Genomic DNA, 24,202 nt, shown 5'->3' with positions numbered 1-24,202 from the left:
CCCAAAACTGTGTGCACACCCTTGGAATATAATAAAGGTAGTGTTTATTAAAATACTTTTCTTTTTCAAAATTGAGTTATCAGCTGTTACAGTGTGTATGCGATGTTGGGGGATACCCTGTAAGGGTCAGAGGGTAAAGTGTGTGTGGTGAAGGTTGGGGAAGAGGAATGGGGGAAGTAAACAGTGAAAGAGAAGACTGTGGCGTTGGAGGTGGGGGTGGGGTGTCTATCACAACAGGCCTTATAACTCATGTTGAAGAACGTGGGCTTTATCTCCAGAGCCCAGACTAGACTTTAAAGGATTTCCAATAGGAGGATGACAGCGGATTTGCATTTTAGAGAGCTCTCTCTGGTTGTAATGTGAAGAATAAATATATTACAGACACTGGGAGATGCAAATCTGGTGGGGAAGGAGGGAGGTGATACAGGAGGAAGAGGATAATGAGCTCAGTTTTCAACTAATTGATTTTGAAGTATCTATGGGATGTCTAAGTGGATATGTCTAGTGGTGAGTGAGAGATAAACACCAGGAGCATGAGAGAAAGATCTGAACTGAGGATTTAGCACAGAAATGCTTGTTGGGTTATGGGTGAGGAAGGGATGGCCTGGGGTTGGGTGAAGGAAGGGGACATGAAGATTTCAGTGAACAACCAAGACTCGGGAAGAACTCCGGGGACACCGAGCACTGAAAGGACGGGCCGAAAAGGAACCGTGAAGCCCGTAGGTGAGCATGTGGAGGCAGCACTGAAGAGGGAGCAGCGGCGTTTGAGGGTGTCAGTCAGTCTTCCATGGGAGTTTCTACCAATGATACTTTAAAACCTACTGACCCTGTAAACTGGAAAAGTTGGGTAAACCACACAACCCAGCAGGCAATGGTTGTAATACCTTCCTGAGTGCCTTTCCAAGCCATAAAACAAGTGCATCTCCTCCCATAAAGAGAGGGTAGCGAGCCCTCCCGGGAGAAGCAGGACCATTGCCAGGAAAAATATTAGGTTGTTTTGGCCCCTACCCAGCTTGGCATCTCCCTCCCCAGGAGAGTGGAGTCACACACATTTGTGGTAAACGTCTGTTATTTCAGATCTTTCCCTGAATACGCAGTTATGAAATTTTCTAACTCCATGGACTAAATTTCCATAACACCCCCCCCCCCCATCCTTGGCAGAGTTCTGCGACTTCATTTTCAGAAGGTATTTACACAAGACAAATGGTGTGAGTAAAAATTGATGTGCGCAACAGTATGTCATAAACCAGGTTTTCTTTTACAGTCCAGTAGACAAACTGAGAAAACAGAAAAATAAACTAAATATCTGTGCTTGGGAGTTTTGAAAGAGACTTGAGGTATGAAAGACTTGAATTTAAAACCAGGGCCACCCAGTCACTATCCGTGACTTTGACATGTTCTTTAACTGCAGAGTCTTAGTTTCCTCATCTTAAAATGGGGGAGGGGAGGCGGTGCCCTGGTCGGGTGACTTAGTTGGTTAGAGCATCATCCCATACCTCAAAAGGTTGTGGGTTTGATTCCCAGTCGGGACACATACCTAGGTTATGGGTTAGATCCCTGGTTGGGTCGAATGCAGGAGGCAGCTGATGTTTCTCTCTCACATCAATGTTTCTCTCTCTTTCCCCTCCCCCCTTCCTCTCTCTCTAAAATAATAAAAAAAAAAATCCTTGGGTGAGGATTAAAAAAATGTGGGGATAAAAATACCTACCTTGTACATTATTGGAAGAATTAAGAAAACATTTGTTGAGCTATTTCTAAGCATTGGATGAACTCATTTAATACTCCAGACAGATGTTAGAGACAGAGACATTAGGTAACTATGCAAGGTTTCACTGCTAGTAGGAGATGGAGCCAGGATTTGAATTTAGCAATTCAGAGAACTACTCTTGCTGGTGAACATTCTGCTATATTGTTTCTCAAAATACGTGCACAGCATCTAATGCAGTGTCTGATACCTAGTAGCTATTGCTCTTGATAAATTGTACTGATTAATAATCTATAATAATAAAAGCATAATATGCAAATTGACCAAACAGCTGAACAGTGGAACAACCGTCTGGACATCCTTCTGGAAAACCTGGACAAAGCCAGGGCTGTGAAGGCCTACTTTTGCATGAATTTCATGCATAGGGCCTTTAGTAATAAATAAACCTTTTGAGTTTTATGGGAAAGACAAGTTCCATGGTACTCTTTGTCCAACTCTGATTAAGATCAGTATCTACAAATTGCCGGGAGCCGGTCCATCCTTGCTGCTTGACACAGTCGCTGCAGAGAAGAAACATCTGCACAGCATGTTTCAAGGGACCTGGCGTATATGGCATACTGTTCTTAATGTTTGCTCCCCTTCTTGGCGCTATGTGTTTTAACCAAGGTCACCTCTCCGAGAAAGGTTGTTTCCCCAGGTAGGGATCTTTCCCTGAGGTTAGGGAGGGGATACAACCCCTTAATTAAGTGCCAGGCGGGTAGTTAAGCTACATAATCTTTACTCCCTGGAATGGAGATAAGAAACGCCCTAACCTTTGTAATAGAAATTGACAGGATTAAAATCGGCTGGTATAAATATAGATGTAACAAGACAATAAACATCAGATCCACATCAGATCCTCGTCAGTTCCTAACCAGAACTCCGACCAGAACTTTGGCTGGAGATCCTGGCTAGAGGTCCTGACTAGGCTGCTGATCAACTGAAGGCTGTCTTCGTGTCATTCCTTCTTCGCCGACTCCGTCCACACCTTTGGGGATCCCTGGACCCGTTGGGGTTGGACCCCAACAACAAATATTTGAGTTCAAAAGGTCCTTTTACTATATATGAGAAGAAATACCTTGGCTTGCAATAATTCTAGGAGTGGAGCAAAGCAGAAAGTGCAAAATATAGATTTCTCCTGGAACAAAATTAAAATGAGGAAATATCCTTCTACTTTAAAAGCACTTCTTCCTATTGTCTCTGAGAAGGGAGGCTAACAGCTGATGAAACATTATGGTCATTGACTGGAGATGGGCAAGGTGCTGATGTCAGGTAAAAACCATTAGTATCCAACTCCCAGCTGCCTCTCCGAGAGTAATGGACTCCGTTCACAAGGGAAACCATCAGAAATGGACTTCAAGTGGGAGATGCCAACAAGGAGGCATGTGAATGGTGCTGGACAACCGACCCCTGCAACCCAAAACCACTCCTACACCAAAGGGATCTAGCTAGTCTTTATGCCTATATTCCATCGCCTAGTACTTAAAGGCTTTTAAGTATTAACATCATCTATATAAAATCCTCAGAAACAAACACACACCCATGAGCTTTTATGAGAATACCTCCATAGGGATTAATTGGAGGGCAAGGTCTTTCAAAACCAAGAAAGTGCTAGTCAAGCCATGGGAGGGGAAAGGGGCTAGAAAAGCCAAAGAGAAAAGCAAGGGCCAGCACTTTAGATGTTATCAAGGATTCACTAAAACAATTCGTTCACTGCTGGCTTCAGCTTTCATAAAGTTCAAAATCTAATGAAGACAGAGAATTCCTTGTCCTGCATAGGTTTAAATTTGCAAATGAAGCTGGGGAAATAATACATTTGCAAAGTTAGTCCTTTGGAGGAGGTTCCCTTTCTCCTGAGCTTCTTCCTAGAACTCAGACAGTGGCACCAGGAACCTGGTGGGTAATGATAACCACCTCATAAGCACAAAAGGCTCCTGTGCTGAGGCAAGTGGGACGTACCAAGATACTCTGCAATGCTACCTCTTACGTGGGTTTTCTTAGAACCTCCTTGACGTGCACAAAACTGCTGCCTGCTTATTTCCCATGTGCACAAGTCTACTAGTATATGCGGTTTAGTGAGTTAATAAGTACTTTATTCTGAGACTTGTTCTAGACAGAAGTCTTCCAACCATACTTGTTCTGAGGCACTATAGTGCTAGCTTCAGGCAAGTCAGAAATGTATTTATTTCCACCTTATTGAAGCTGTTTATGGAAATATAAGTTTCCCTTCTCAGCTGTGTTTTCTCTCTAATCTTTTTTTCCACATAAGGAAACTTCTGCTCCACCTGGCTTTTCCCCTGTGCCCTATACTTCTTTTCAGGCTGTTTTCCAAACTTCTGATGCCAGGAAATAGTCTTTATACAGATTAAGTGTACCTTATTTTTCCTTCCTTAATTTATTAACTTGACCAGAACAATTAAGATGAGAACTTTTAAACCAGTTTATACTGGTTTTCCAAAAATACCCAAACACCTCCTGATTGCCTAATACTAAACTATGCTGCATTTTTTTTCTCCATAGAGATTAAGCAATGACCATATTTTGTTTGATAAGGGAGACCCTGGCATTAAAAACATGGGTTTCTTAGAGACTCAGGTTATTTAAGTCATCTGGGAGTCAGATAGTCAAACAATGGGCATATGTTACTGAATGTGGGTGATCTTTCTGAAGGGAGTATAGCCTATTTGGCATGTAGCAGGCACAGGCAATTACATTCAAACGTTTACACATGCTGGCTTCCATTATAATACTGAGTGTAGTTCTACTTTCCTTCCCAGAGTCTTAGTTCCTAGAGCTGATTACCTTTGTACAGTAGAGGTCTCATTGGAAAGGGGCTCTAGTCTAAGGTTTGTAAGCACAGGGGTGCCCCCTGTTCAATGAAAACCAAAGTTGCTGCTTCTTAGGTTCTGCAGCAAGCAGTTTATTTCAGTACTAGTGTCCTGGTGCACAAATTCGTGCACCAGTGGGGTTCCCTCGGCCTGGCCTGCAGGATCGGGCTGAAACTGGCTCTCCGACATTCCCCAAGGGGTCCCAGATTGTGAGAGGGTGAAGGCCAGGTTGAGGGTCCCCACCAGTGCACGATCGGGGCCAGGGAGGGCTCTGGGGTGTGTCCAGCCCGTCTAGCTCAGTCCCAATCGGCCGGACCCCAGCAGCAAGCTAACCTACCGGTCGGAGCGTCTGCCCCCTGGTGGTCAGTGAACGTCATAGTGAGAGGTTGACCAGCCTTAGCATATCATTAGTATATTACACTTTGATTTGTTGAATGGACGAGCGGACACTTAGCATATGGCTTTTATTATATAGGATTATATAGGATTTTGCTTCATTCAGCTCACTTAGGACTTAGAAAATTTTGATAACTAGAACAACAGAATGCAGCCATTGGAAGTGTAGCTCACTTTTTTGGCTTTTTACAAATTCACATTAAAATGAAAGGCCTAGAGATAAGACTGATTTAGTCACATGCTCATTCAATATTTAAAAATTAAAACATACCACTTAGGTTTTGTTTAATTTAATGCAGTTTCTTTTAAGAAGAATGAGAATGACATACTTAATAAACTGTGTTGGTGATACTGGGCCGTAAGTAGCATGTTGAGTGAGAATAGATAGTATTACAGAAATGAACAGCTACATATTCTTAGTCAACTACTTTTGACATTTATATATTCACAGTAACCATTTTTAATAAATTACCTTTGTACAGTAGAGGTCTCATATTTATCTGATGACCCCCTTTTTGGCAACAATTTAGATGATGATTCCCAATTCAGTGATCTGGTGAAATTGAAATTCAATGGAATGCATATTTGTTTAACAGTATATGCAATAAGCAATGTACTAACTTTCTATTGCTGCTAAAACAAATGATCACAAACTTAGTGGCTTAAAACCAACACAAATGGATTATCTACAGAAGTCCTACATGGGTCTCACCAGGCTATCATCGAGGTGTCAGCAGGGCGGCATCCCTTCCTGGGAACGCCACAGGAGGTTTCCTTGCTTTTTCCAGTTTCCAGAGGCTGCTCTTATTTTACATCTTCAAGGTCAGCAAGGGGAATCTCTCTGGCTTCTGTTTTCACTTCTCTCCATTTTTAAGGTCTCTTAATTAAAAGGGACTTACCAGGATAATTCAGAATCTCCCCCTTTCAAGGTCCCTACCCTCAATCACACCCGCATAACCCCTTGTGCCATGCATTTACACGTTATAGGATTAGGGCATGGATACCTTTGGGGGCTATTAGTCTGCCTACCATAAGCAGAAATATCAAAATAAGCATTTTTTTCATTATCTATCTTCTCTCCAGAAAAATACAATTTAAACATGTTTTTGTAATAGGTACTAGAGGCCCAGTGCACAAAATTTGTGCATGGGTAGGGTCCCTAGGCCTGGTTGGCAATCAGGGCTGATTGGGGCCTTCCAGCTGCTTCCTTCCCCCGGCTGTCAGATGGGGCCTTCCTTTGTTCTGAGCCACCCCCTGGTGGTCAGCACATATCATAGCAAGCAGTTGAACTCCTGGTCGGCCAAACTCCGGAGGGGACAATTTGCATATTAGCCTTTTATTATATAGGATTATATACAGGGAAAGTATATGGTGAAGCATGAAGACCAAATGAATTTTTGTACTGATTCAAACTGGGAAAAAATCAACATGCAAATTATTTCAAGAGTCCAGTGATGTAATGTAGAATCCAACTCCTTTTTTCAATGAATATACCAATTTTAATTATCCCTTTCCTGGTATCACTTCCCTTCACTAAAACAAATAGGTATTTTCAATTCTAAGTTCAAAATATAAGATAAAAAATATCAAATGTGTTTCATAACAGCTCTTTATTAGAGATACTATTCTTAGGTTTTTTTCAAAACATTTTGAGGTCTAAAGATAATTTAGCAATTATAAAAAAAATTAGTTGTGTGGGTTGTTTAGGTACATTAGAATTTAAAACACTGCTACTCAAAAAGTTCCTATTCTAATCAGCCAAAGAAAAGAAAAACCCATTATTACATAGCGACAGGGACAGCTAGGAACTGAATGGTCTCTAAGTGCAATAGAGCAAGAGACTATATTTTCTAAACCAAAAATAAGGCATATACTCTAGCTAAGAAAATTTTCTGACTTTTTGCTTTATCTGTATGTATAAAGTCATACACACACACACACACACACACACACACACACACACACACACATTAGTGGCCCGCTGAACGAAATTTGTGCATGGGGGGAGGGTGTCCCTCAGCCCAGCCTGCATCCTCTCCAATCTGGGATCCCTCTCGCACGGCAGTCGGATATCCCCCTCGCAATCCGGGACCACTGGCTCCTAACCACTCGCCTGCTGGCCTGCTTGCCCCCAACTGCCCTCCCTGCCAGCATGCCCACCCCCAACTACCCCCACCTTGCCAGCCTGCTCACCAACTGCACCCCCTGCCGGCCTGCTCACCCCCAACTGCCCCCCGTCAGCCTGATTGCCCCCAACTGCCCCCCACTGCCAGCCTGCTCTCCCCCAACTTCCCACCCCCCGCCGGCCTGCTGGCCCCCAACTGCCCTCTGCTCCTGGCCTAATTGCCCCTAACCGCCTCTGCCTCAGCCCCACCACCATGGCTTTGTCCGGAAGGATATCCAGGTCTCCCGGTCTAATTACCATATTACCCTTTTATTAGTATAGATATATATGTGGGAAGATTATTGTACTTGTATCGTATATACACTGTATCTTTTTAAAGTAAAAAACATACAAAAAAACCTTCTCCTTCAAAGTGAAGGTCAGTTTATAACCAACAGCTGTTATACCTGGAAATAAGCAGCATGGGAGCCCAAGATGTTTTCACCCATCAGCCAATCAAGTGTGAGAAAGGAAGACCTGGAGAGATAAGAGTCTACTCTGCCAAAACGACGCTTCCACATTTTTAATGTGGAAAAATTGAAATGGATCTGCAAGTCACAATGACCGATACATAAATTATGCTTCCTTTTGTTGTGCCTATACAATTTCCCCAAAGCAGACATCAAACTTTCTATGGGTCAACCAAATAATGTATCATTTCATATCCACATATTACTTATCAGTGAATATTTTCCTAATGTTTCATACTGTTTTAACTCCTTAATGTACATCTTTTAACTTCCTTAATGTACAGTAACTGGAGCATTTCTGTCCAATGCTGTTCTATATAGATTACCAAGTTGAAGGAAGTTTGTCAACTCTATAAAGTGAAAGAGTATAGCATTTTAAACTAAGGTTGTATTTTTATCCTAACCAGAAATTAATGCAAGAGACACCTTAAGAAATATATGATCCCAGATTATGTTCCAAAAGTTTACTCATAAGCTGAACTGTATTTCTACCACAGAAAATGATTATCAGATGCCATCTAGTCTATAAACGTCTAATCAGTAATAGCCAAATGGTAGGGTAAAAATGAGCAGAAAAAGCACTATAATTCTCAAAAAAAAAAAATCTAACAAAAACAATGAAATAATATAAATGCTAAATATTGGTGCTTCAGGAAATAAGATTTAATGTAAGTTCTCTAATCAAGCTTATGTATAAACTCTGAAGGGAAATTTCAGCTACTTTTAAAATTTCTAGACTCTAATAGCACTGATTCACTGGGAATTTCCTTTGCTTTAAGCATACTGTTTAGCACCACTCCTTTGCTAACTAGGTTTAAATGGCAATTTTAAAACACTTAGCCTAGGTCTGCATGAAGTAAACTCTGTAAAAATTATACAATGATTTAAGGTTCATAGTAACTGGACAATTTGAAAAGAAGGCAATAAACAAGAAGAGGATGTATGTACATCTATATCAAAAAGAATCACCTGAGATAGGATTGATAAGGTTTTTTTTCCAGTCTTGCCTTCTAGAAAACCTGGATCTGAGGACCCTGGAGGCCAGAACTAGGAAACAGAGTTACTCTTTGACTACAGGCCTGGAGCTAAGGCTAACCACTCCATACCAGAGGTAATTACCTTGTGAAGTGATCCCCAGGATGCGGATGGAGACCTAGAACTGAATCCCAGGCATTTAAGCAGATGAGAACAGCCTGCTCCGGAGGGAAAAAGGCTGAGTGCTGTCCTGAGGGAGCAGGAGGGCTCAGGCACTGGCTGCACTGGCATCTCGCAGCACAACTGGTCTAAGCCTACAGGCCAGGCTGTTAAAAGCACAGAATCAGTTTGACACATGTGAGGATAAGAAATAAATGGGGAAAGAATGGCAAGTTGCCTAATCTTGTTTAAAAAAGAAATAAAGGGGAGAATCATTATTGGATTAATCTAGTGGTGCACAAACCTGAATGGGCATACGAATCTCTTAGGCATGCCCTTAAAATGCAGAGACCAAGGCTCCATCCTTAAATATTCTAATTGCACAGGTCTGAATGATGGAATATTCAGCCAAAGTTGGGAATTCATCAAATTAAAAGTAGTTCAACAGATTAACCGCCGAAGTAAAATTTAATTACAGAATATCATCAACTTATCTCACAAAGTAACATTGTGAAGGTGCTGGCTTGAAAAAACTACATACATAAAATACAACCACACATTTTTGTACAATAAATAATATATGTAAATGTCTAAAAACATTTTTAAAACACTAATTCAAAGTAAGTGACATAGTTTTTTCAAAAATATATAAATGGCTTTTTGAAAAATTGAAATAAAATAAGTAAATGTGCTCTCAAAAATTTGAAATTTAAAAATTATATCTGATATTGATAGTATAAAGAAAATAAGACACTATATTTTTTATTTCAGAAAATTCAAGTATTTTCATAATTGAAGGAATTACATGATCAATTAAATATTGTCAGCATTATATTCCAAAATTTTCCATTCTTTTTGAAATGCATACACCTGAATGTCTTGAATTATATAAACATGTCCATTAGTAATTTAATCATGCTTTATCAACAAATTCTGAGGTGAACTACTAGTAAAATAGGTCATAAAATTATTTGGATTTTATGATGAGCTGAACTCTAAAAATTCATAAAAGAAACTAAATTCTATAGTGTGCTAATTTGCTTTTGCATATAATTTAGAAACCAACTATTAAGGCTTTATTGTAAGGGATCACACAAAAAAATCCTATTGTGCATCATGCAAAAATGAAAAAAATAATGCTTTACAAATAACTGTTGAATAACTAAGGGAATCATGGTTTTTTCCTCTTATTACAGACTTCTCAAAATCAAAGCTGTTTTTCAGATTAAAGTTACATTAGAGTTTGTGGAAAATTACAGCCCTAGTTTAAGAACTTAAACATCTTTAGATTTAAAAAAAGCAATGAATAACATGTAGTTTTAAAAAAATGTTGCTTTGGGGAAGAGTATTGATTCATTGTTTCACTCTAACAGCTTTTTCTTTGCTTGCTTTATATAAAAAATACATTGTTATTGTGAGGACAGTTTTTGATTCAGGTCCAGTACTCTTGTATCTCCATGAGTTTTGGCATTGTTTACCAGTACCTGTAGGAAATCACAAACAGGAACATTAGTATTTTGTTCATTAACAATATCTATATTTAGATTTATAGAAGCCAAATATGCCTAAGAGTAGCAGGCAATATTAAATTGTACAAAAAATGTGACTGTGCAATCTTTCAGTCATATTTGCTGAAACAAACTGCTCAACCAGAGCAAAGATTAGAGATAAGCACAATTTATTCAAATGCTTAATTTGTGCAGATGCCAATATTTTGATTGTTCCACTGTGAGCACTGTATAAAATTAAAGGTTATGTTTGGCAGCTTTGTTTACAATACTGTCACCTCTAAAAGCTTAGCCCCCAAAGACCATTTTAATGCATAAAACTGTACAAATGACATTGTTCTCCTTTAAAACCACAGTTTAGGATCCAGGATCCAGGTTCTAGGTCCTTTTAAGAAGCTTTCAATGATTTTTAGCAATTCCACAAACTAGAAGATTTAATTTCAGTTGATCATTCTACTATTAACAGTTTTTGGTTGTTCATTTTCAAACACTGAAGAGATTTTGCTCTACTCACAAGGTAACAAGTTAGCCCTCCATGGTATTACTCATGGTACAGCCAACAACATGAGCATCAACATATTTGCATCTATTCTCCTTGCCCTCCAAGTCTCACGGGGGTGACATGAATGGACACATATAATTTTCCCCATACATTCTGGGGTGTATTACAAGAGGGGCACCCTGAGCCTAGGAGACTTGAGTCTTTTATAACAGGCAGCAAGCAGGCCTATCCTTTGCTCTGGATGGAGACACATCTCTGTCTCCCAAGGCTGTCACTACACATACACCCTTGAAAAGATAGTCTGGAACAAAGGGCACTCAGGCCCTCTGCTCATAGGATGTTTAGACACGCAACAGACCCAGGCATGGTGAACTGTCTCCCAAGATTCATGTAAGTTCTTCCTTTCTGGTTTGCAATATATTTGATTATAATGCTTTCTGCCTAACATTGTTTTCATTAATATTTCTTTAATATTATATGTTTCACTAAAAGGCAAACAGTATTTCAAATGCTGTAGATATTTTTTATAAGCTTCTCATTAATTTTTATTATGTTTTAAAAATTGCTGGCTGAAGTTATGAGAATCTGAACCCAATACATGTATTTATTATATAAACTATATTTTTAAAAAGAATTTTAGATACATGCATATATGTTTACATAGAGTCATCCCATAAGAAGTAGAGTAGAAATTGTTCCATGCATTTTATAGAAAAAACAAGATGTAGTAAAATAACTTTTCTAAAGATAGTATGAATATGCCATTAAATTTTGCTACTTCTGAATGAATCTTGTCAACCTATTTGCTTCCACGGCAATAATCACAAGAAATTCCACAACAAGCACCGAGCACAACTGTCTATCTTCTCTTCTGCTACATAGCACATGAGGAGGATATACTTCCTACAGGTTAAAGCAGTCGTTCTGACAGGGATAATTTCAGCTCAGGGATACTTGCAATGTATAGAAGACAATCTTGGTTGTCACAAGTTGGGTAGAGGAAGGAGGACAGTGCTACTGCCAAAATCCTGCAATGCAGAGGACAGCAACCCCCACCCCTCTTCCAACAAAGGTCTAAGATGCTATATTCTGAATAAAATCAATGCCTTACATCAATGAGCTCGCCATCATTTTTGGCATGTAAGTGCCTCAGTAGGTACCAACGTGCAGTTGATACAATAGATTTGGGATAGTCAGGCTGATACACCAGTCTCTCCAAAAGTCGCCGTGTCTCTCTGGGAAAAAGATATTCACATTTAGTCCAAAGCATATAAATTAATATAAAATATTTCATATACTAGTTTCTCACACACATTATCTTTTTTATTCTTTTGTAGACCTGGTGCTAATTATGAATTTCTTATACTTATGACAATAAAGTTAATAATAATGGTTAACATTTATACAGTGCTTATTACGTGCTATATTTGCCTAGTGTTTTACAAATATGGTCACATTTAATATTCACAACCTTATAAGGCAGATTGCTGTTATTATTCCCATTAAGGCTCATTCCAAATAGGATAAAGAAAAGGTCCCTATTTTATGAGCACTTCTGAGTGCTCTCCCTCTAATCTTTTTTGAAAATAGGGAGAAGATAAAATAAATCAATAAATTATACATAGATAGTGTAGAGTGGAATAAGAAAAAATACTCAACATCTATACTAGAGCCTAAATGTATAGTATCGGGCTTTTAGTTTATGTTTTCCAGGATGTGTACAATGTGGGAACTCACGTAATAACAGAATGATTTACAGCTGTGTTCTAGTTTTTTTTCTTTCCTAATTTACCAACATCTATGACTCCAAAGACTTCTGTACTGGTAGAAGCAACATAAATAGTGGTAACTGAGAACCGCTGAACAGGAGGATCTTCTAAGTAGCACTGGTTTGAAGCAGGAGCTAAAGAATTTGTCTTGACGATGCTCTTACATAGAAACCACATAGTGAGCACACTGTTTTCTTAGACTGTATGTTTATCTGGGATGATTTTAGTGGCGATAAAAATTATGAGAGGCACTAACAGATATTATGAGGCAAAGGGGGTTAAGGCCCTCTAAGTAACCCACACTGAGCACAATCAGAGGGAGTTCATTAGGAAACTTAAATTCTAGCCTAAAACATTTTTAGTAAAATCAGTTATATAAAAATTGGCCACAAATAAATACTAATAAATGGTGATGAAATTGCTGATTAGCCATATGTCTTAATTCTTCCTTCACTCCTATTCTGTGATGTTGAATGTCTCTGCCATATATGCATTAAGCTCTATGTCTACACTACCTATTCTGTGCCAATAGTGTATGCTTCTAAACCATGGTTTTACTTATGGCTGCCGTGGGTTATGTGTGATATCGATTAGAGCTAGATACTATTCTTAGTATTTTGAAACATTCTTGCCTGATTTATCATCCATATCACCTTGAAGTTTTTTATTTAATGTTACCTTTTCTTTTTTAAAAAATATGTTTTTATCGATTTTTTTAGAAAAAGAGGAAGGGAGAGGGATAGAGAGATGAAAATGTTGATGAGAGAAAAATCGATTGGCTGCCTCCTGCATGCCTCCTACTGGGAAACGAGCCCGCAACCTGGGCTTGTGCCTTGACAAGGAATCGAACCAGGGACCTCTTGGTTCATGGGTTGACACTCAACCACTGAGCCACACTGGCTGGGCTAAGTAACTTTTTAAAAATTGATTTCTGACCCCATCCCCACCCTCCAATAAAAAGATTGCTAATTTTTTTAAAATCTGAGAAACTTTTGAATTTTCTAGATATAAAACTCACATTATTTATGTCTCTGCCTTTTCAATATGTATTACCTTTTTCATAGTGTATTGCCTTACAAGAACTTATCTCAATCAGCCTTGAACTTGGGTCTTTTCAGTTTTGTTTGTTTTTAGCATCCACATTACACAAGTGGCTCAACCTAAGACAGTAAAGAGCAAATTCCCAGGCCTTCTTCACTTGAAAATACTGTCATGCCAAATCTCATATCCTGTATTTGTGTACCAAACTATTTTTAAAAAACAAGTGTAAAGCTTTATTTTCTTCCTTATTGGGTTACTAGAAATAGCCTTTCTAAAGTAGATGCAAATATATGAGTAATGACAAAGTTGTTAAACTCATTCTAAATCTTTCTTTGCTGACCAGCAGGATTAAAAGTAAAGAAATATTTCCAAGGGAAAAAAGTTAACAAAGATTCTTCACACCTTGCCCCCATTTTGCGGTTGAACTGTAACAAAGCTTGTAAAAGGATAGCCAGTGGACAAAAGCAAAGCTTCAAGGCCTCAGTTGTAGCTTCCTGAACCAAGGATGGCCAGTGATCATTTGAAATGTTGGCCTGTAAAAATAAAAAACAAATATCAAATCAAAGCTTTTGACATGTTTACCTTAAATGAATACAACTCAACTCTCACTTATTGAATGCCTATTTGTCCAAGTTGCCATGTAAATGCTATAGGGAGCATAATTCTACAAAACGATTAAGATCTGATCCTGCCCTTAAAGGAGCCACATAACAGAGTAGAGTGGAATAAAGGAAAGTTTCAACCAGGAGATATCACTTAAAAATGCTAAAATATTTGTTAAAAGAAAATGCACTATTGTATTATATAGGTGAATAAAATCTATCACTTACTAAGTCTATGGTCAACAAAAATACAAAACTAAATTTAACAAGTGATAAATATAAAGTTCCACATTTCAAAAATTATCTAAGGCGAGAGGAAAGGCTGAAATGAAATACTTGAACACACTACTGAATTATGCAAGAAGAAAAATGCATTTAAAAACTTTCATTAAAAAACTCAAATTGTAACCAAGATTTCATAATTACAAGTAGCTAGAATACACATTTTAATAAAGTTAAAATAATGAGTCAATGCATAATCCATTTAAGAAACTAAATGATAAAAGAAAAAGAGCAATAAACTTTGAAGGTAGTGTAGGCAATAGTAATCTGTGTAATTAAGAAAGAGGAAGCTATAAAGATAATGAATTTAAAAATAAAGAACAGAGGCTGTGAGGCATCATCTATAAAGGCAGGAGCAATGAGACTTTGGGCACACCTGACAAAAAAAATGTCAAAACCCATACTAATGTAATTATTCTGAATACATTTTTTTTAAACAAAAACCACAAATTCACTGGCTACTTTTATAATACACACTATACATTCCAAGACCGCATATAAAGTATTCTGTAAAGTTAGCCCAAAGGTTATTATATAAGGTAACTGGTATGCTAAACAATGTGATTAGAATGCATTTATTCTTGACTCCCATTATGTCTTTTGAATTTATTATATAAGGAAGATTTTTCCTCTGTTCCTAGATATAAATTTCAGTAAGCCCCATAACTCCTACAGCCATTTTTCTTACATTGATTTATAAACATGGTCATAATTAGAATGTCCTCTTCCTTTCAATACTTCAATCTTCATTTACTAGTAAAGGTAATATTTGCACCCAACTCCCATTTCCTCAGCGCCCAGCTAGGATATGGTTACAGGCAGCAGTAGATTGCTTGTTTGTCTTCCCAAAGCTCCCACCTTTTCTTGCTAATTGTGGTTTCAGGCCCATATACTAAAATACCAGAAGTCTGCATTTGACTGGTGCCATTGTAAGATGTTTAGCTCTCTAGGCCTAACAAATAATTAAAGCCTTTTCTCATCCAGACTTTCTTGGCTTTATCAGAGATTCCCAACTTCATGAGTAGTTTCTTACCTGCAGGACAGTTATGTAACCTCTGGGGCCCAGTGCAAAATAAAAAAGCAGGGCCTTTTGTTAAATGATTAAGATTTTCAAGAAGGCAACTGTAGAACGTTAAAATTAAACCAAGTGTGGAGCCCTGTGCAACTGCACAGGACACACACCCACGAAACAGTCCTGCTAATCTGAAGTTCCTCTGACTTGGGTGAATGTTATTCCACTTAATCTTTTCACATCTTTGCAATCTGGAAACCTCTAGCTTCCTTTCTCCTGAGATCTCATCACTCCTCTAGGTGGCCCTACTGGACAGGATCGAAGAGAACTCCACTCTACTCTCATCCTTGGCATCACTCATTCCTGGCTCTGAGAAATGCCAGGAGCACAGCTGGTCCCATGCTGCTCCTGCACTGCCTCCATCCTGTACCTGAACATATGCTCCTTCCCACCTCAGGAATTCACTCACTGCCGTTCACTCTCTCCCAGAAGCTTGCAGTCACTTCCCAAAACACGAGCAACTCTTTTTCTCGGTGCTACCACAGCAGATGGAGAGCCATGGCTTCTGAGGAAGGGGTCAGATACCTGTCCATGTGCGTTGAGACATGTGCCTCCAGGACCTCAAAGGTGACACACCAAGGCCTCCCTCTCTCTGACAACCCTTCCTTCCTCGTCTTGGTGGGCATTTCTGTGTGGAAATGTGCCAGAGAGAAGATGGTGAAGGCATCAGGACTCTAAGGAAATGTCTTCACAATCCTTCTCCAGCTGCAATCTTCTAGTCTACATCTTTTGGTTTAATATCCTATTCATATTACCACACATACAGTAGGCTCTTTTAACCCTTTCTAATTTTAATATACCCCTCTTCTGCACACTGCCATCTAGCCACTATAGAAATATGGCATCTCCTTATAATAATTGTTGGGTGTCTAATATAATTTTGGAACCAAGTAACGTATTATAATGATATTGGACTTATATGAATTGGGTGACATCGAGGAATGTATATTTGCAAAAAAAACAATATTTTATTGTTTATAATTTTGTACAGTATGATAAGTTTTGTAACACTCCCCAATATGCATTGCAGGCTGATTAGTGCATGTTTGACAGTAATAAGTGGTTTGACGCCTGCCACCAGGTGTTTTCCTGTTAGAACACACAATGCAGTCCATTTTTCTTTGTCCCACATCGGGAATATGTAGTTTATTTTTTAATCCGACACAAAACCCGCTGACATTTCTTGTATATATCTTAGTAATTTTACGATATTTTGATTTAATTTCTTGTGCCATTTCAAGATAAAACTTCAGGGAAACATGCATGTCTCAAAAAGTTGCATTGAAATAACTCAATTCCCCGTAATCACTAATAAACTGCAATGTCCCCTGAGAGGGGACATCCGAGTGATATGCTAGAATTCCGATGTCCCCTGAGAGGGGACAGCGGAGTGCAAAGGGTTAAAACAGTCTAATTTTAATATGCCCCTCTTCTGCACACTGCCATCTAGCCACTATAGAAATATGGCATCTCCTTATAATAATTGTTGGGTGTCTAATCTTACTGGTATAACTTATACTCTTTTAGTCTCACTTATTTTTTGTTAATTAATAAAAATTATTTAGTGGTGTGCTTGATTTAGATAGTGCCTTAAGGTTCACAAATACATTTGTAAATGTTATGTTATTTGATATTCATAACAACTCTATAAGAAAGCAAAGCAGTTATCTCCCCTATTACAAAAACAAAAAAAGTGAAGGGGGCAGTCTCTAAACAGCTTACTTGGCTGTTTCACAGATAGTGAAAACCAGGAGCCAGGTTTTTAGAAAAAGCACTTTTGTGGTGGTAGTTGGGGGTTAGGGCAGGCATATAAGGTTATAACAAACTGCAAGCTAATTTCCCCATCTGTAAAATAGGGTTATTGTGCTTATTAAGTTAGTTAATATGTGTGAAGCACTATAACACACTATAACAGTGTCTAGCACAAGCTAAGTGCTAGATATGTTTGCTGTTATTGTTTTATTCCAGGTCAGATTTAATTTCCAAGCATCAGAACAAACAAATAAAACAAGCAAACCACTAAATAATTTGTTAACTAAATAATGTTAGACTAAAAGAATATATACTTCTCCAGTTCACATATTCAAGAGCATTTATAGGTGCTGTGTGGCTTCCACAGCTCACCAGCTACCGACGTCACAAAGACCTTTGTTAAATATAAACATGGGACAAACAAAACATTTAGTGGTATACAATTACCATTAACCAGGATTTCTTTCCACCCAAATCACCTCAAATTGACTATCATTATTACTTGTGCATTTATTCAAAAACCATTTATTGAGGAGCTTTTGGGTACAAGGCAGAGTGGTAAAGCAAGGTGGCAAAGATGACCAAAACATGTCCCCTGACCTAAGGAACCCCCAAATCTGCTCGATAGCACCAAAGCTAAAAATGTCCTAATTCTTATATTTCTTTGCCAATTGTCTGGTTAAAACAAGTAAACAATATTGACAGTGGACTACTATTGTGAAAGTATGAGTGAATTCAAGCCTGTCTATGACAATTTCTTCTAATCTTTTAAAACAAAACAAAAATGACAGTTTACCTTTTAATTACAGAAGTAACATGCATATGAGAAAAAATTCAAACACTATCAAAGGAAATAAAAAATAAATCCTCTGCCATTCCTTAAAGACCCCCCAGTGCTATATTATTCAAAGTAACTTTTATATCTTTATATAAAAATATGTACACACATACACAAAATGCAGAGATATATACTCTTAAAAATATATACCACACCCAAATAAAATACCAGACATCTTGTTTTGCAGTTTGCATCCCCACACATCAACGTAAACACTTATCTTGAAGAGTTTTCCACGTTACCATATAATACTTTTAGATTAATAAGCCTAAAATAGGATGTCAAGTCAAAAATTACCAGATATCCCTTTTACAGAATGTCAAATTGAACTGAGAAATGAGTGAAAATGTTAATTATTGGCATCTTTGCCACATATGAGTGACTGGGTTAATTCTAACTTAAATCACCAAGAAACAAAAATGTATATTCTATCATAAGCCAACTTAAAATTGGAATCTTTGTTTTTTTTCACCAAACACTGAGAAGGTTTGGCTAGAGTCTATGGGGTTTATGTTACTCTTATGGCCACCAAGAGCCCAAATACAAAGTTTATCAGGAGACCACACTAGAAGGCAATGAAACAACAGGAACTCACTAGGATATCACTATGGAAAAAGCTTTCACCTGAAAGAAAAATAAAAGAATCAATTTTAATGATCACAATTACAATAAGGCCTTACCATGCAGACTTCTAATGCGAGCAGTGCTAGCCTCAACAGACTCGACAGCTTCCCACTCCAACTGCCCTGCTGGGATGCGACTTGTAGACTCTTCCTATAACACATCTCTGCAGCACTCATCATTCCTTGAGACTGATATATGTGCGCCAACCACTGAGAAATAGAAAAAAGAAGCACCCACAGGGTTTTAGTTTAGTACACAATGTGATATTCTACTTTCAACAAATTCAATAAACTTTGATGAAGTTACTTTTTTTAAATTATTGGTAAGTTTTGTGCCCAAAAACCAAAAATCCCAGGTTAAGAGAGGGAACAGCATTCAACAGGAAGAAATAACACTCCTACATTTGTATACACCTAATAACACAGAATTTATGAAACAAAAATTGACAGAAATAAAAGGAAAAATAGACAAATCCTTAATCACAGTTGGAGATTTGAACACACCTATCTCAACAATGATTTTTTTAAAAGACAAAAATTAGTAAGGGTATAGAATATCTTACATAATAAAAGCCTAATATGCTAAGTGTCCAACTGTTAGATTGTTCGACCAGTCGCTATGATGCGCTCTGACCACCAGGGGGCAGACGCTCCGACCAGTAGGTTAGGTTGCTGCTGGGGTCCGGCCAATCAGGACTGGGTGAGACTGGCCGGACATGCCCTGGAGCCCTCCCGCGGTCCCTCCCCAGCCAGCCAACCTCCCGCAGTCCCTACCTGGCCAGCCGGCCCAGACTGGCCCTGATGAGGACTGGGCAAGACGGGTCCCTCCCAGGCCCCTATTGTGCACCAGTGGGGTCACTTGACCCGGCCTGCACCCTCTCGCTATCCGGGACCCCTAGGGGGATTGTCAGAGAGCCGGTTTCGGCCTGATCCCCACAGGCCAGGCTGAGGGACCCCACCGGTACACAAATCCATGTACTGGGCCTCTAGGTTAAATATAATGAACCAGCTTGATTAAATGAAATATTTAGAAGACTATACTCAATAACTTCAGAATACATATTTGCAAGAACTTTAAGAGAATGAAAAATTATAAGGCAAACACTCTCATGAATAGAAGTACAAAAATTCTAAACAAATGTATTAACAAATTGACCCCAGCAATATGTAAAAGGAACATATACCCTATGACTCAACAAAAGATGCATCCAAGGATGGACACAGCCAGTATTAATCAGAATAGCCAAAAGTTGCAAATAATCCAAATGTCAACAGTAAAAGGAATATATATTATAGTATATTTATAAAATGAAATAAAAAAAACCTATAGCCACATGAACAACTAAATTAATCTCCTAAATATGATGTTGAATGAAAGTAACCATATACAAAAGAATGTTCCATTTATATGAAATTCAAAAACAGACAAAACTAGATAGAGGTGCTAGAATAGTAGGCCCTACTCTTGCTTTGAAATGGGGGAAACCAAAGGTGAGGCATGGGAGAGGCAGGCAGGTTGATGGAAATGCTCTGTATCTTGATATAGGTAGGACAGCCCTAGCCGGTTTGGCTCAGTGAATAGAGTGTCAGCCCACCGACTGAAGAGTCTTGGGATCGCCCAGGGCCATGTGGGAGGCAACTAATCAATGTTTCTCTCTGACATAGAAGTTTCTCTCTCTTTCTCCCTCTCTTCCACTCTCTCTCTAAAAATCAATGGAAAAATACCCACCGGTGAGGACCAACAACAACAAAAAAGGTATACATATGTAAAAATGTAATGAGTGGTATCTTAAATATTGTTTACACTTCATTCTTTGTGAATTATATGATAACACACACACACTATCTCTTTATTTGACAAGGTATTTTTACCTTTGAGAAAGAATATGAGTGAGGTCATCAATATCCAGTTGACCTTAATTAAAGTATCTTAACTCTCACATGGCAAGCTTACTCTAAGAGAAGAAAAGAAGCACCATTTTTCTTCAAGGATTAAAGAGGAGACTTAGCTAGCATAAAAAATGCCATTAGATAATCTTTTTAAGCAGGGACAAGAAAAAGTTCATATAATGAAAGATTGGAATATAAAACTATTGTAGTAAAATAAACTTCTATAAAATCTACATAAAAAAGCCCTTTTGAAACTTCCTCTGGGATGCAGAGGGAAATATAATCAATTGAATAAAGTAATTATGTGCTTTTTATATTTTAAAATCATTAAGAATAAAGCACATACTCATCATTGTGTATTTGTCATTGTGGATAACCAGAGTCAGCTAAAAGGGCAGACAATCTGTTGATCCAGACATCATTCCTGAAAATAACTATTTCTAAAAGCACTAAATTACCACTGAAATCTTGGACATGAGTGAATTGTAAAGTAGCTAAGGAAAAAATACATATGCCCTCTCGAGGCAGAATTAAACATCATTATAGTAACATTGTGAAAATGTTTGTAATACTTCTTTAACTCTCTTACATCAACCCCATGCAAAAGATAGTATTTTCAGCATTATTTTAAATTAAGAAAACTTATAATCAACAATTAAGAAAGCTTTAAAGTCTTATAGCAACAGATCCAAAATTAGTATTCAACTTCCTTAGTTCCTTTAATCACAGCACCCTTTAAGTCTTGAAAATGAGAAATTTATGGTGAGTTCAAAGGCAAGACAAATAAAAATGGAGCATATCCCTGACCTCAGCTAATTCAGAGTATTTTAATTCAGCGATCATTGTAAGAAAGGAGAGGATGTACCTGCCATGCTGGAACGGAGGTTGAGTTGGACATAACAGTTTTTTGCAGCTCTTCAAGGACAGCATCAGGGAGAGGCTTTTGTGATTCCAGGAGTGGTTTACACTGCACTTGTCTCAAAAGTAAGATAACAGCTGGCTGATCAGGGTTACTTTTTAAATTCTAAATGTAAACCCCAGATAGAAATACATAAAATAGGTTAAAATGGGTTAAATGTTAAATGTAACAGGCAATGAAGCTATTCCAATTAAGCTATTCCCCATGGGGGTGGGGGGGTGATCTAAGGGGGGATCTAAATTTGACCTTTTCTTATTAAAATTATAAATAACTGAAAAAGTAAAATAAAGAAAACACTGAACATCTTGGGAATATCAAACTCTACATATAAATAATCTTTAAAATCGATAATGCCATTATTGTAATTTATAAGTCATGTATTATAGATTTATGTTACCTTCACTTGGTTTATTCTCAGGTGATAAATTTTAAATTAAGAAAACTTATAATCAACAATTAAGAAAGCTTTAAAGTCTTATAGCAACAAATCCAAAATTAGTATTCCTAAGAACTTTAAGTTCTGAATGTAAATGACAGAACTAAGAATATATAAAATTAACAGTGAAGGCTAACACTACACCTTACTGGAAAAAACAATCCTATGTAAAAAAGAAAGAGGTATAATTTTTTATCTTCTTGAACCTCTAGGTATTCATTGCATGTCCTTCCATCAGGCACAGACTTCATACACATTGAGAGTAAGAGAAATGACCCATTTACCAATTTACCAAGCATGTACATACATACATAAGTGTGTTGTATACATGTATATGTATCTCCTTCCATATATACATATGGAAGAACTTAAAGAAAGTTCTCTACCAAAATCCTTCCACTGTTGTATTAAATATTTCTTCCTTTATAGCTTGTCTCTCAGTAACATGTTTCTTTCTATTTTTTATTTTATTTTTTTACTAATTAGGTCATAGTCTTAAATGTATTTATTTCTAAAATGTACTTGATTGCTTTTTTTTTCTAAGTAAGAGACTGGAACAACAAAATGACAGGAAAGGTTCATAAAAATATTTCTTATTCTGTCAGATAGAGCATAGCCAACTGTCAATTTATGATTATTAAACTCTCACTATAAAATACTAACCTGTACTGAACAGAGATGGAATTTCTTAAGTAAAAGAAAAAATTTATTATTCTGCTTTTCAGAGAATTCAAGGGCCAAAGAGGTCTTCAAAGACCCATTCTTCTTTCTCTGAAAAATTTATATTGCTCTTTCAAAAAAATTTCTAGGAAGACAACACAATCTCCCTGGTAAACATTTATGAAACATAACATTTTCAGGAAAAGTGATGCTTAAAACTCTCCTAACCCATTATATTATTTCTGAGTAGATGTATAAAACTGATCTATTCATTCAGTAATTATTTATTGAGCCCTTACTATGCGCTAGGTACGGTGCTAAGAATTTACTCACAGAGCCTATTATTCAGGAATGTAAAAACTACACTCTGAAAAGAGTAAGCAGAAATAAAATAAAAATATTGCCCCCCTAAAGGTACCAAGGAAAAAAATCTATTAAGAGCTTGGATCCTAGAGTCAAACAAATGCAAGTTCAAATCAATTCCATCAATTTGTAGCTGTGAGCTTCTGTGCAAATTCCTCTATTTTTTCCATTTGTAAAAATGGGGATAATTATAAATACCTTTGCCATAGGATTGTTGTGAAATTCAAATACAAACTACTAAATGTAGTGACTGGCTTGTGGCAAATACTCAATAAATGTTGGGTGCTATCAATAATAATAAATGTTAGGGGCTATCATCATGATTATCATCACATCACCACTACCACCACCACCACCACCACCACTACCACCACCACACTACCGTGTGCTCTTTAAATAGCATGCACTCTATCTGAAGTTATTTTCCAAATAGGATAAGAATCTATAAAACTCAATGGTCAATTCCATAACAATACCTTTGTGCAAAGGGCTTCAGCTTCTGATATTTTTCCTGTGTCTACTAGGCCTGTGACAGCTTGGGAGAGAGACCACTTTTCCAGAGATTCGTTGTAACTTTCGAAGAATTCTTTGTCTTTAACTATAAACAAAAAATGTCAGTGTTACTTTTTCTGCAATTTATAATGTGTTCACAGAGAAGTAAATAGTTGCTAGTAAGGATCACAATAAGACTTAGGTAAATTTTTTAAACTTACATGAACCACTGGAATACCATAGACTATCCTATTATGAAATAGGTTTCTGAAAAGTTTCATGTAGGAATATTTGTGATAACTTAAGACCTCACATACTTGTGACATATTAAAAATCACTACATCCAGAGTAAAAATAAAAATAATTCACTGAAAAAATTAAAGACTGCAATATAACTGACATACAATAAGTTGCACATATGCACATATTCAAATTGTATAATTTGATGAGTTTTAACATAAGTAAACATCTGTGAACCATCACACAATCAAGACAATGAACATACTCATGACCAAAAGTCTCCTTCTGTCCCTTTTTAATCACTTCTGCCCCCAACTGACATTACTCCTTTTACTTTATGTCCATAAACAACCACTAATCATTTTCAATCAAAATAGATCAGTTTGCATATTCTAAAATTTCTTACAAAATAAAAAAGCATATACTCTTTGTCTAGCACAGCAGTTCTCAACCTGTGGGTCACAACCCCTTTTGGGG

At 37.5% G+C, this 24,202-nt stretch overlaps 1 protein-coding gene across 3 annotated transcripts in view; it reads right to left on the bottom strand.

The window, feature by feature from the left end:
- Nucleotides 1–9,464: 9,464 nt before the first annotated feature.
- TTC37 (tetratricopeptide repeat domain 37) overlaps nucleotides 9,465–24,202 on the bottom strand; it is a 77,899-nt gene continuing 63,161 nt past the window's right edge. For all 3 annotated transcript variants that reach the window (XM_006081209.3, XM_023749847.1, XM_023749840.1), the window contains 6 exons: nucleotides 23,470–23,591; nucleotides 21,481–21,639; nucleotides 18,783–18,935; nucleotides 13,959–14,089; nucleotides 11,858–11,981; nucleotides 9,465–10,220 (listed from right to left, as the gene is read on the bottom strand). In XM_006081209.3, coding sequence (XP_006081271.1) covers nucleotides 10,146–10,220; nucleotides 11,858–11,981; nucleotides 13,959–14,089; nucleotides 18,783–18,935; nucleotides 21,481–21,639; nucleotides 23,470–23,591 — 764 coding nt within the window. In that variant the 3' untranslated portion in view covers nucleotides 9,465–10,145. The remainder of the gene's footprint in view (nucleotides 10,221–11,857; nucleotides 11,982–13,958; nucleotides 14,090–18,782; nucleotides 18,936–21,480; nucleotides 21,640–23,469; nucleotides 23,592–24,202) is intronic.

Source organism: Myotis lucifugus, unplaced genomic scaffold, assembly GCF_000147115.1.
Source record: "Myotis lucifugus unplaced genomic scaffold, Myoluc2.0 scaffold_0, whole genome shotgun sequence".
Taxonomy (NCBI): Eukaryota; Metazoa; Chordata; class Mammalia; order Chiroptera; family Vespertilionidae; genus Myotis; species Myotis lucifugus.
This window is presented reverse-complemented; position numbering and strand designations above follow the sequence as displayed.